Source organism: Eutrigla gurnardus, assembly GCF_963514095.1.
Source record: "Eutrigla gurnardus genome assembly, chromosome: 23".
NCBI classification, from domain to species: domain Eukaryota; kingdom Metazoa; phylum Chordata; class Actinopteri; order Perciformes; family Triglidae; genus Eutrigla; species Eutrigla gurnardus.
The window spans coordinates 19,323,577-19,338,105 of NC_139934.1; the positions used below are offsets into that span (position 1 = coordinate 19,323,577).

General features: G+C 41.8%; 1 protein-coding gene and 1 long non-coding RNA gene across 3 annotated transcripts in view; one reads left to right on the plus strand and one right to left on the minus strand.

Moving 5' to 3' along the window:
- LOC311009513 overlaps positions 1-14,529 on the minus strand; it is a 371,301-nt gene that overhangs the window by 278,298 nt on the left and 78,474 nt on the right. The window lies entirely within an intron of this gene.
- sorcs2 (sortilin-related VPS10 domain containing receptor 2) overlaps positions 1-14,529 on the plus strand; it is a 521,993-nt gene that overhangs the window by 201,842 nt on the left and 305,622 nt on the right. For both annotated transcript variants that reach the window (XM_084003700.1, XM_084003701.1), the window contains exon 3: positions 3,026-3,125. In XM_084003700.1, coding sequence (XP_083859826.1) covers positions 3,026-3,125 — 100 coding nt within the window. The remainder of the gene's footprint in view (positions 1-3,025; positions 3,126-14,529) is intronic.

Sequence of the window (14,529 nt, forward strand, 5' to 3'; positions counted from 1 at the left end):
AGAGCCAGATGCCAAATGCATGCGGACGACACAGTGGTATTTGTGTCTGCAAAAACTCCTCAGTTGGAAGCCAAAACTCTGTCAGAGGAGATGTCTGGTGTATAACAGTGGCTCAGAAACAATCACTTGACTTTAATTAATATATATATATATATATATAAAAACGTGTCAATGTGCTCTTCAATTAAAAAAAAAGCCAATAAAAACTCTGGAGTAAAGATTGACAAGATAGAGATAGATCAAGTAGATGACTTCAAATTTGTAGGTGTTATTTTAGATTCTCAGCTTAAATGTATTTATGCAATTTATGCATGACATGATACTTTCCCACTTGTCATATTGTATAACCGTTTGGGGCCAAGCCAACAATGAAACCAATAAAATCATGATACAAACAGGCACTTAAAATAATGGATCAGAAACCTGTTAGATGGCACCATTGCCATATCCTTAAGAAACATAATTTACTGGGTTTTGACAGCTTTGTAAGCTTTTCATTTTTAAAACGTATTTTCAAGTTTTTTTCTTTGGGTTTATTTGTCAGCCTTAAACTATTAAGTGTGATTATTGAAAGGGGTGGAGCTTTGTACAAGCCCATTGGGCTTCGTTCCCTCCTTGCACCATTTAATGTTAATGTGTGCTTAATAAATAAAAGAGAGAAAAAACAACGGCAGCCACCAACGGGCATCAAAAAAAACATTGAGCTTAAAGGAGAAATCCGGTAATTTTTGACCCCATGTCCGTTGTCCCCAGGGTCATCCCGACTTATTAGAAGCAAAAAACCCGACAAAAATGGACGTTGCTTAGCCCAAGATCTGTACCTGCCTGGCAGCCTTCCAGACTCGCTCCAATGCTAACCCATTGGGGCAAGTTATATCTGCTTTCCTGGGCCTCAGAAAACAATTCCAAGACCTATGCAATACAGGTTGGGTCCATACGAGACACAACGGCACTTGTTTAGCTGAAATAGTGTGGCAAAACGACATAAATGTGTGTTTTTGCATGGAGTTACTCACCTCAAATCACCCCGTAGACATTAGCAGTAGATAGCCAAGCGCCTGTCGTCCCTCTCAGTCACGCAGAAACGAAAAAGTTTTCCTCGTAGTTTTGATTTTGTATCCATAAAGAAATGATCGAGCAGTGCAGTTGTCATGTCCGTAATAAATCCATGAAGCTGTTATGTCCATATGTATGACTATGTTACAACATAGCAACGATAGCTTACAACTAGTAACGTGCCGGGTGCTCGTCCGTCCCAGTCACCGCAGAAACCAAAAAACGTTTTCCTCGTAGATTTTGTATCCATAAAGAAATGACCGAGCTGTGCAGTCGTCATGTCCGTAATAAATCCATGAAGCTGTTATGTCCATATGTATGACTATGTTACAACATAGCAACGATAGCTTCAGCTAGTAACGTGCCGGGCGCTCGTCCATCGCATTCACTGCAGAAACGAAAACGTTTTCCTCGTAGATTTTGTATCCATAAAGAAACGATCAAGCAGTGCAGTCGTCATGTCCGTAATAAATCCATGAAGCTGTTATATCCATATGTATGACTATGTTACAACATAGCAACGACTGCTTACAGCTAAACAGTAGCCGGGAGCCAAAAGTCTTGCGCAAGTTCCCGTCTCCCGACGTTCTCACTCTGGAGCTGTTTTCAAGCCAATACAGTGACAAACTTCTTTCCATCGAGCAGTGCCGTCATGTCCATATGACAGTGTAACTAGCGCTAGCCTACATAGTAAGATTGCTTAGCCTTTGTGACAGTTGAACCTGCTACAGCGACAACAAATCTTGCGCAGTCTCAGTAGGCTAGTTGTGTTGACAGCACCAGTGGGAGTCGCGTGTCGCCTGTGCAGACTGCAGTCTCTCATCAACAGAGTGAGATCAAAGTGACCCTCGCGCGACTGTCCAAAATTTGTCACTGTACTGGCACACTGTACACTGCTAACAGCTTCATGGATTTATTACGGACATGACGACTGCACTGCTCGATCGTTTCTTTATGGATACAAAATCTACGAGGAAAACGTTTTCGTTTCGGCGGTGACTGAGAGGGATGACAGGCACTCGGCTATCTACTGCTAATGTCTACAGGGTGATTTGAGGTGAGTAACTCCATGCAAAAACACACATATTTATGTCGTTTTGCCACACTATTTGAGCTAAACGAGCGCCGTGGTGTCTCGTACGGACCCAACCTGTGTTGCATAGGTCTTGGAATTGTTTTCTGAGGCCCAGGAAAGCAGATAAAAGTTGCCCCAATGGGTTAGCATTGGAGCAAGTCTGGAAGGCTGCCAGGCAGGTACAGATCTCGGGCTAGGCAACGTCAATTTTTGTCGGGATGACCCTGGGGACAACAGAAATGGGGTAAAAAATGACCGGATTTCTCCTTTAAGCTCTATCAATGTTTTGATGCCCGTTGGTGGCTGCCGTTGTTTTTTCTCTCTTTTATTTATTAAGCACACATTAACATTAAATGGTGCAAGGAGACAACAGAAATGGGGTAAAAAATGACCGGATTTCTCCTTTAAGGTTTTTAACACACAAGTAAAACAATGGTTGAAACTGAAAAACACCCGTGAACATTGTCAAACACAGGGCAAGTGCACACGCGTGCACACGCGCACACACACATTACTTGGGACAGGGGTTGCAAATAGTCTCGACTAGAAACCTGTATGCATGGCATCTATTTTATATTTTATATGAAACAATGTACAATGTATTTGTCCCTGCTCATTTGTCCCATCTAATCTTATAGTGTGTCTCATGAGAACAAAGCATCATTAAATGATGGGGGGTGCTGGACAGCTCAGTCGGTAGAGTTGGTGCCCCACATACCGAGACTTAGTCCTCACTGCACTGGCCCTGGGTTCGAATCTGACCAGCGGCCCTTTCTGCATGTCGTCCCCCTTTCCCTCCCCCCTTTCACTTTCATGCTGTCCTCTCTGAATAAAGGCAGAAAGGCCAAAACAAAAAAAGTCCTGACTAAATGATAGTTGTTCTGGTCTTTTTAGGTCTACTGACTATGGCACCACCTACACCAAACTCAACCTGATGCCAGGGACAACCATCGTAGTGACCAGCTTCTACATCTGCCCCACCAACAAAAAAAAGGTAGGAGGATGCACAGTGATTCTTGTTTTATCCAGTTAGCTCTTTAGAGTTCTCTCATGATTAGCTCCTGGAAAACTGACGATATTAGAGGAAAAGAAAAAGCTTTGCTCTGGTGATGTGTTTTGCAGTGTGATGTGGAGACCCGAATGAATATTATGCTGGCAGGTAGGAATCAAAAACACATCCATATGTCATTTGACTTAAATGATCCAATGAAATGTAAGCAAAACATGATACACCAGCAAACAGGCAAACACTATGGGCCCTAGTTTCGTAGACCAGGGGCAGTCAGCGCCGACGGGGTGTGTCCGCCTGGACTTTGCAAGTTTCGTGCACCGCGCAGGCTAGCGCAGGCACGCCTCCCGTCTCGCCCACCCGCGCAAGTGGGAAAGAGGGAGGAGAAGAAGGCGTGAGTGGGAGACGAGGAGGAGACGAGGCGTGGACTGGGATTAACACAGCCGATTCAGATCTTCACCAATCAAATGAGCTCCTCTCCTCACCTTTAATGCGTTAGGGGAGGTTCAGTGCAAGTTTCGTCACTTGACAGCCCAATGACAGAAGCAGCGCCGCCGCTCCAACCACGTGCATCACGCGCTGTGCGTGCGTAAAGTCATAATAATTATAATGCCAATATTATATCACTATTGAAATTGTAGGCACATTTTAGGCATGTCTATCACAAAACAGGGTCAGGGTGCACAGCTCATCATCTGCGCTCCACAGGGCCTATATTAGAGATTTTACGCTACCTCTTTATATTTTAACTTTTGATTTAAGTCTTGTGTTGTTGCAATTTACTCAATAGGGCCTAAGCAATAATGCTAAAAACAACAAACCAAGCCAGAAACTTAGGTGTAGTCATGGACTCCAACAGCCACATTAAATCAGTTACGAAGTCAGCCTACTATCACCTAAAGAATATATCAAGGATTAAAGGACTTATGTCTCAGCAGGATTTGGAAAAACATGTCAATGCTTTTATCTTCAGCAGGCTCAACTACTGTAATGGTGTCGATCAGACAGCTGCAGTTAATTCAGAATGCTGCTGCTCGAATCCTCACTAAGACCAAAAAAATGGATCATATTACTTTGGTTCTCAGATCTTTACACTGGCTTCCTGTCTGTCAAATAATTGATTTTAAAATACTAATGTTGGTTTACAAAGCACTGAATGGTTTAGGGCCAAAATATATTTCTGATCTTCTGCTTAACTATGAACCATCCCGACCTCTTAGATGGTCTGGGACAGGTTTGCTCTGTGTCCCCAGAGTCAGAACCAAACATGAACCAATCATTCAGCTTTTATGCACCACTTATCCATCTCAAATCTGCTACAAGTTAACACGGACAAGAAAAGGTGGTTCAATGACTTCTGCAGAGTTAAACTTTGGCCATAGCTTGAAGCAGCGGAGATTTTGTTACTGTGTATCACTCCGCCATCACTCAGAAGAGCGGTGGACGGTTGCACACATGGATCACTCGCTGATTCACCTGGCCAGACCGGAAGAGAGGAGGACTGCAGTCAAATAGTCTATTTTGCTTAGGAATGTTTCTAACTGAAGAAGTGACCCGAAAGTAAACAAGTGGCCGCCATGATAAGAGCCGTTCAAATTCTCTAAATGCAAAGGAAAGGAGCTCCAATGCTTCCTTACAGATCTCCTTTAGCATAGGATACAACGGACCTTCCTTTACAAAAGGCAAGGTGATTGCGCCGACCCACAATTCTTTGCGAGAGAAACATTTAAAGTACCGCACACCTTGCCGTTCATGAAAACAAATGATGTTTGCATTTGCATATTTAACAATTACTTTCATGCAGACATATAGTAATTGGAATTGTGTTGATAAATGTGTGTGGACAGTGATAAAATTGAATGGTATTTTTATTTATTTAAATCATGTTATAAATGTTTGACAGAAACAAAACTAAAACCACAAATGAAATGTAAATACAGCAAATGGGCAAACAGGAAGGAGGAGCTGCTGGACCTAAAGCCGGTCAGTGAACCAGCTGCTTATAAATCCAACAACATGGGGAGAAGTGGGCGATGCGCTTTTTGTAGTCCATTAGTGTAGTTTCTCCAGCGCAGACACACGTCAATCACCGGTGCCGATCATTAGCTGTCAATCATCAGCACGCACATTATAATGACGTAGCTTAGTGAATGTCAGGTCGGATTCTCTGAGCACCGCAGCCGTCTTTTCCTAAATCCTTATGAGTTCTCCTTCCAACTTTCCTTAACCCCGTGACGTTTACTCCAGAGATAAAGGAAAAGGAATTAGGAATAGGAGTTAGGAATAGGAGTTAGGACCGATTTTTTTGACTATTCAACTGCAACTGAGGACTTGCTGTATGGATAAATCAGTGAAAGCTCCGCCATAACAACAGACCATACTCACGTATTGAGTGAATCTGCTTCCTCGAAATTTAAACCACTGATATTTAAGGAGGACAAATTATCCTTTTAAAATAAAATTAAAAAATAAATTAAAAAATACAATTTAGAGGTGTAACGATTCATTCGAATAATCGATGAATTGATTGTCAGTCCTATAGATTCTACTAAATCGATCTGCTAAAATAAATAAATAGAATGAATCGTTTTGGCTTCATCAATAATCGATATAAATGCATTTAATCGAATGAATCGTGATTCTTACTTATGATTAATGTTTTAATACGTTTAAGACACATTCTCCCCTGCCAGCATGTAGTCTATTGAATAATGTTCAAAATAACTGAGCAATGTTTAATTACATTTTTGTATTCAGCATAAAATATTATGCAGGACTACTTTTTTCGAGAATAAATATGTTATTTTTCACCTTTCACAAGAATACAGATAGTCTCACTTGCATTATTGCATGTTTATTTCATGGATATAGAATTTTGGTTACAAGTTACTGAATCGAATCGTGGTTTACAGAATCGAATCGAATCGTTACAACAAAAAAATTGTCCTTGAATCGAATCGCCAACTACTGTATCGTTAATCGAATCGAAGTGAAGCCAAAGATTCACACCCCTAATACAATTAAATTGTAATACTTTTTTTTTAACTTTGTACATGTATATAGTGACAAATAACATTAATTTAATTTGTTAAAATAATTAATAATTATTATTGTGTTATCCTTATTTTCCTTTATATTTATGTTCTGTTTAATATAGTATATCTATTTATATATCGCGTTTTATGGATAGGATTTCTATACTCTGGGGGGCACTGACTCAAGTTACTCAAGTGACTCAAGTCACCCGGATCAGTTTGGTGATACACCCAGAGATCAGCACACTGACTCGGATTTACCACTTCTATTTTATATGATGGTGCCTGACCATTAAGAGCCTTGTAGGTGAGGAGTATGATTTTAAATTATATTCTGGAAGCCAGTGCAGAAAAGCTAATACAAGAGGGGAAATGTGATCCCTCCTTCTAGTTTTAGTTAGAACACGTGCTGCAGCATTCTGGATCAGCTGGAGAGATTTAAGGGATTTATTGGAACATCTTGATAATAAGGAATTACAATAATCCAGCCTTGAGGTAACAAATGCATGGACTAGTTTTTCTGCCCTCTTTTTGAGACAGCATGGGTTCCTTTGATGCCAATTAATTTTTCAAGTCTACATAATAGGATCTCATGGTTAATGGTGTTGAACGCAGCATTAAGATCTAGCAGGACACGTACAGAAACCAGTCCTTTTTCAGAAGCAGTTAGAAGGTAATTTGTAATTTTCACCAGAGCTGTCTCTGTACTATGATGTACTCTAAATCCTGACTGGAAGTCCTCAAGTAGACTGTTGTTATTTAGAAAGTCACACAGCTGATTGGCGACTACTTTCTCAAGAATCTTAGAGAGAAAAGGAAGATTAGATAAAGATAACCACTGGATCTAGAGTAGGCTTCTTAAGAAGAGGTTTAATTACAGCTACTTTAAAGGACTGTGGCACATAGCCTGTTAATAAAGACACATTGATCATATCTAGTACTGACTCGCTAACTAAGGGTAAGACTTCTTTTAGTAGCCTGGTTGGTATCGGGTCAAGGTGACAGGTTGAAGGTTTAGAAGAAGAGATCATTGACGTTAGTTGGTTAAGGTAGATTGGAGAAAAGCAGTCTAAATATATATCAGGTCTTCATGCTATTTCTTAGGTTCCTGAGTTTGAGGGTAATGTGGTGAAGGCAAGAAGTGAGTAATTTTGTCTCTGATAGCTAAAATGTTATAATTAAAAAAGCTCATAAAGTCATTACTACTAAGGTCTATAGGAATACATGGCTCAGTAGTAGAGTTCTCAACGGGTCGGGTCTAAAATATAAGCAAGTGACTCGGGTCGGGTCGGACCTTGGGCTTAATTTTTTCCGCTCAGTGAAAACATTTTTTTATTAATCATCGCTGCTGTTCAAAGAAAGTCTGGCTGCTGCATGTAACTTGCATCATGGAGAGGGGCGGGGGCAGACCTGCGGCGCTGCGTGCACACCTTAGAGAAGTAGATGGAGTTGGTAAAAAGTAAACTTGCCGCAGGTGAATTCACCATCACCGTCTTCTGGTCATGATAATACGTGTATAAGAAAAAAAAAAGAAAGAAAGGCGGCGGGGCCGCGGGCCGGATTCGGGCAGATAATCCATGTTGATGTGTCGGGTTACATCGGGTCCGGGCTTTAAAAGCCACGGGCCGGGTTGGGTCGGGTCGGGTCGGGTTGTAATTTTCAGGCCTGTTGAGAACTCTACTCAGTAGAGCTGTGAATCTTTGTCAGCCTGGCTACAGTACTGAAAAGAAATCTAGGGTTGTTTTTATTTCCCTCTATTAAATATGATTAGTAGGCTGCTCTGGCATTACAGAGAGACTTCTTATAAGTTTTAAGACTGTCTTGCCAGACTAGGGGGGAATCTTCCAGTTTGGTGGAGCGCCACATAAAAGTCTTAGCTACAGCTCTATCCGATAGACACTGTGTTGCAACTATTGAGGTGCATAAAACCAGCGGACCTTTACAGTGACGTCATGTCACTCACACATCAGTTCTCAATTAACTGATTATCTGGGGGTTGGGTTACATGTTACATGTTTGGTCTCGCACAGTAATTCAGTGTTAAGAAAAAAAGGAGCACTCCTGATTCTGTCTTCATCTGAAACAAAGATTTCTTGCAAAACGCAGATACTGTCGCCAAACCTCATACTGCCTGTTTACAGATGAGACGAGACGAGAAAAGAGAAACTTAATCAAACACTGAAAGGATAAGGGTTATCATCAAAGGAGTTCCTCAATATTGTGTTTCCTTCCTCCTCTTCACTCCCTCTTCTCTCACCCTCACAGCTTGACATCATCTTGATGTTCGACAAACAATCAATAGTTCAAATGATAACCGGTGACTTTTAACTGAGTACAAATGAATTAAGTATCAGCTCTACAATTTAAATATTTTGACAATTTTTAATCTTTATTACTTTTGCCAGTGTGGCAATGCAGCTGGATCCATTTAGTAAAGAATGTGTGGAAAACTAGTAGATAATTGTGTTTAATTGTGTAGAGTGGGTTTTGAGGTTCAGTAATGTTAAGAAATGTTTGGTCCATTATCGTCTTATCCAAATACTTCTAAAAATGAAAATATGCACTCTAAAAGCACTGTCACTACCAAGCTACCAAAGCAGTTAGCTACTAAGATGACTTAGTAATATCCGCTGTAAAGTTAATAAATGAATTATGAAGCTAACTTTGTAAGCAGCTTCACACCAGAATCCAGATGGATCCAGATCCAGTAAGGTTGCTGCTTGGAGTGCTGCTCTGCTGCTTGTGTTCATCAGATCATCCTGTTGATCCTCCACAGTCCAAATATGGTCACTTTCTTCACTGGTTGCAAAAAATCCAAAATGGCAATGGTCAAAATACAAGATGGTGAAGGCTGTACTCGAGACTTCAAACCATAGTCCACAAACCAATGTTTGACGTTACCGACTTCCTTTTTAATTCTTGTTATTCCGTATCATAGCCAAAGTGTCTCAGCTGAAAAAAAAAATGGTGCATCTCATTTACCCTCTGTAATTCTCAGAGGATATTCAACAAACACCACATCCCTGTGCACTTCAAGCCCAGCAACTCTCTGAGGCAAAAGCTTGTCCACTTTCCTGATGTGTCTTCACACCACTGTGCATTAGGGCTGCACAATTCTGGAAAAATTGGGAAACACGATTTTTTTGCTTAGAATTGAGATCACGATTCTCTTGCACGATTTTTTTCCACAAAATGTTTATTGCACTGATGAACTTTTACAAAACAAAAAAACTTTGTTGCTTTGGCAGAGGCATAGTAGTAGTTCTATCATTGGAAGATAAGTAATTTTTACAAAAGTAAAAAAAAAAAATTGACATGCGGGTGATAGTGAATCAGGCGCTATAAAATGAACCGTCAGGCTCAAATACGGCTCGATGGTCCGACTGGACCATAAATCAGATGTAGCGGGAAAATGATCAATTTCCCACAATTCTGCCTCGACCACTGCCCGCTGCTTATTGTACATGTTCGGGAGCGCAATGTTTGAAAAGTAGTTCCGGGAGGGCATCTAGTACCGTTTGTTGTGAGTGTTTATCATCTTACGAAATCCCTCATGTTGTACAGTGTTTATCAGTTGGCCGCTCTTCATTTGCATAAAGTTGAAGTCGAATCTACTTTATGCTAATCAGAGGAGCCGGGCTCGACTCGCCGCCTCTGGAACGCTCGCGAACGGTCGCCAAAATCTTCTAAACTGTATGTTGTCGATCTAGGATGATTGACAGGCGCTCTCCTTCATACAATCACGCGCACACTTCATGGCTGCACCTGATTGGACGATCGCTTTCACAGCTGTCCTCTCTGCTCCGGAGTTCACGCAGACCAACATGGCGGCTCGTTTGGAAACTTTCTCTTATTTTACGAAAATAGTTCACCGAAAGGTGTTTCTGAAAACATTTTAAGCGAGAAATAAGCTATGCAGTTGCCGAATCTGTCTTTATTTTAGATCAACAACATTCAGTTTAGAAGATTTTCGCGAGCGTTCCAGAGGCGGCGAGTCGAGCCCGGCGCAATGAATGGGACGCGGAGAAACACCGCTGCCTGTGGACACGTACCTTCTTTCCAAACACTCAACTGCAGGCGGCTTCCTCCACTGAATCACGTGTTGTAAAGACGCTTTACCATAGGTTGAGGGAGGAGGCAGCGGCAGTGCTGCGTTTGGGGGCGCTTCAAAAAATCCGGAAGGAAATAGGAGCATTTGTGATGCAGCTCGAGATATAAAATGCTTCAGAATCGCCGTGTGTAGAAATGAGATCACGTGTATGTGTAAATCGAGATTGCGATTTTTTAACGATTTTTTGTGCAGCCCTACTGTGCATTATAGTTAAAAGACCCTAGGATATATGAATTAATTTGAAGTTAAACAACTGTAAAAATGCATATATATATATATATATATATATATATATATATATATATATATGTTGTAGTTTCTTTCTTTTGACAAATGTACTTATTGTAAGTCACTTTGGACAAAAGCGTCTGCTAAATGCCCTAAATGTAAATGTAAAAATCATATGGAAATAATTACTAAGCCTAAATTCAGCCTTTAAAACCAGGAAAAGAAAACATGTATGCCAGTTTATAATACATCAGTATTCAAAATCTGAAATGATATGTATTCTCATATCATGATATCATCTTGATATACTGCCCAAGGTTAAATTTCAATGTCATCAGGAGGGGTCTTGCGTAATATTGTGCTTGCATGTTTGATGTGAAAGCAGGATCACACAAATATGTCAATGTCACTGTTGGAAGAATACTTTTTCAAATCACTCTTTCAGAAAGGCCTCTTACATTTTGCAGTACTTTTTCATTCTTACTGCCCTCCCCATTTCAGAGTCATGTTGGAGTTGACACTTAAGATATGACAGCCACCCTGGCTCTGTCTGCATGATTAATCATCAATAATTCAATGGGTTTACTTTGGTGGAGCACTTTACTCTCAGTCTCTGGAGGTTTAACCAAGTGTTTGTAGGCTGTGTGAAGTAGAAAGTTAAGCTCGTCTCTTGTGTATGTGGCTCCCTCACTAATGTCCCTGACAAGTAGAGTTGAGATGTGGGGCATCAGCAGAAATAAAAAATAAAAACATGCAAACACCTTTCAACGTGTAAAAGCACTCACACTTCTCTGCATTCACAAAATGTTTCTACAGACACCAGGCACTGCAGGACCTCTCTAACCTGGGATACATGCTCTTGTTCATTCCTAGAATATAATAAAGATATACAAAGACAAATCTAATCAGGAAATCATGAAATACATCTTTAACGATCCCCTGGAAGAAAGCAGGGGCATTGGTGAGATCAAAGGGCATCCCCAGGTATTCAAAATGTGGTGAGTGTTAAAAGATGTATTGGGGGGGTTTAGCTCAGGAGGTAGAGCAGGTTGGCTGGCAACCACAAGATCGCCGGTTCGATCCCCGGCTCCTCCAAGCTGAGTGCCTGGTGTCCCTGAGCAAGACATCTCACCCTAATTGCTCCTGACGAGCTGACTGTCGCCCTGCGTGGTTGCCATCGGTGTGTGAATGGGTGAATGTCAGTCATTCCTGTAAAGCGCTTTGGATAAAAGCGCTATATAAATGAGGCCATTTACCATTTATGTATTTTAGGCATTTCTAAGGTCCAGTTTAGAGAAGCTAGTTGATCCATGAAGGGTTTCAAAAGCAGGGCTGATTAACCCTATGTGCCCCTTCAGTCTAAAGGACACATTTTTATAAGATTTGATTGGATTCTCAAAGTTTCCAAATCTGGATTTTTTGAGGCCTTGGCCTACCTGGAAGCCTCCCTGTTGGAGTACTTCACCAAAGATGACTGAAAAGCTACATCTGCTAGCTTCGGCCTGGCATCCTGTGCTTGCTAGATACAACCTGGCTTCATCTCCTAGCTCCAGCCTGGCCTCCTCTGGTTGCTAGCTACAACATGGTTTCATCTTCTAGCTCCAGCCTGGTCACCTCTGCTCGCTACAGCCTGGTTTCATCTGCTAGCTCCAACCTGGTCACCTCTGCTCGCTACAACCTGGTTTCATCTGCTAGCTCCAGCCTGGTCACCTCTGCAAGCTACAACCTGGCTTCATCTGCAAGCTCAAGTCTGGCCATCTCTACTTGCTAGCTACAACCTGGCTCAATCTGCTAGCCCAAGCCTGGCCTCCTCTGTTTCCTAGCTACAACCTGGCTTCATCTGCTAGCTACTGCCGGGCCTCTTCTGTTTGCTACAACCTGGCTTCATCCGATAGCTTAATCTGCTAGCTCCAGCCTGGCCTCCTCTAAAAGCTACAACCTGGCTTCATCTACTAGCTACAACCTGGCCTCATCTGCTAGCTACTATCTGACCTCTGCAAGCTACAGATTGTCATAACTGCTAGCTACAACCTTCTACCATTGCTAGCTACAGCCTGGGCTCCTCTGCTGGCTACAGTCTACCATCCCTCTATCGCCTCTCCTCTACTACTCTTTCACACTGTCTCTCACACACACACAAACTGAACTATTTACATATTCTGAACTATCGTCGGTTACAATGAAAGTACTTTTAGCACTGTTCATTGCGTTTTCGCTATGGGACTTTGGAACTTGGGACCTCAGTTCGGGGTGTATGGCCTGGGAAATTTCTCTGTCCCGTGGGTCTGTCCAGTAGGATTACTAGTACTCTACCCCATTGTGAATTATCTGAGGTGTTGGGTTTCTCTTACATTGTTGCTTTTAGCTGCACACCAAGTTGTTTCACATTCTCAGATATGTATTTCTTTGACTATGTCAAACCAACAAACATCATACTAGGCTCCAACCTTTAGTTTTTGAGTGCAAATGTCTCATCCTACTTTTACTTTCACTCTCAGGTAATATTGAGACAAACCCAGGGACTATAAACTGTATCAGTACCCCTGCTGACTTGAAGCCAGATCTGGCCTCAGTGTAACTTATATGAATGTCCGTAGTTTTCTCCCTAAAATGGACCACAACTGACACAGATATTCTAGCTCTGTCTGAAACTTGGCGAAGTAAATCTGTATCAGACAAGGATATTAGTATTAAGGGCTACAATGTCTTTAGATGTGACCGCCTCAGGAAGGGCGGTTGCATCACTTTCTACATAAAAAAATAATTAAATTGTAAAATTATAACTTCTGTGTCAATCACCAAGCAGTTTGAACTCCTTGTCCTGAAGCTTGAATTTGTCTAGGGTCAGTCTTTCACTGTCATTGTGTGTTACAGACCCCTGTCAGCCAGTAATGCAGTATTTTTATCTTTAACACAATATGTATCCAGGCTTGATACAAATGAGTTTCTTCTTGTCGGGGATCTAAACTGTGACTGGTTATCCTCTGCATCTGATGCCTTAAAACTGTCTGTGATTCATTAAATCTTACTCAGCTAATTGACAGTCCAACGCATCCTAACATTAAACGTCCTGAGAGATGATCTTTGCTTGATTTAATTCTAACAGACGTCTCTCATAAATTCACAGACATTGGTATATTTGCTAAAGATGTGAGTGACCACTGTGTCATAGTAACAGTCAGAAATGCCAATCTCCCAAAGTCTAAATCTCGACTCCTACTTAAAAGAGATTTGAAACACTTTAGTGAACAAGCCTTTTTCCATGAGCTGTCTCAGTTTGAATGGACTAGAATTTCTCTCATTGGTGATGTCGAGCGAGCCTGGAAGTTCTTTTATAATGGTTTTTTAGGTATTATAAATATCGGGACCTCACCATCAGTACTACACAGAGCGGCCCACACAGGCCCAGAAGCCTTCACATGCGGTCAGAACAAAGGGAAATAGGGGATAAAGAACTACAACCGCCATTTTGGCTTTACTTCTAACGAGGTGCGAAGTGTGACGTCACACTAACTCCTATTGGCTGATGACCACAAGGACCCCAGGGGGTCCCTGAGAGACAGGCGTGAGGTATAAAACCCTTCCTTAAGAACTTTCTCTTTCCACCGTGGCACACCGCTACAACAGGAGGGGTACTTTTAACGTCTGCAGCATTTCCTTTGTCTTAGGCCACAGTCTTTTCCCCAAACTCGCTGGACGAGCAAAAGACTGTTTTCCCCCTTTTTCCACGACTCGCCCCTTTTTTTTTTACTCGTTTTTTGGATCCTGAAAAGATCGCCACAACCGCGCGATTCTTTGTTTGCCTGCAGAAGAGGAGCACAAACGGTTCCTTTATCCCAGCAACCAGCAGGAAGGATAACCTCTGAGCCCCGCTCCTGTCTGAAGTCAGCTGACTAAATCGCCAAGCCGTGCAATTCTATTGTTGCCCGCGGAAGGAAGGAACACAAACTGTTTTCTTCATTCGAGTTGATCAGCGAGAAAGATAACTGCTACGCCCCGCTCTCGTCTGGACTCA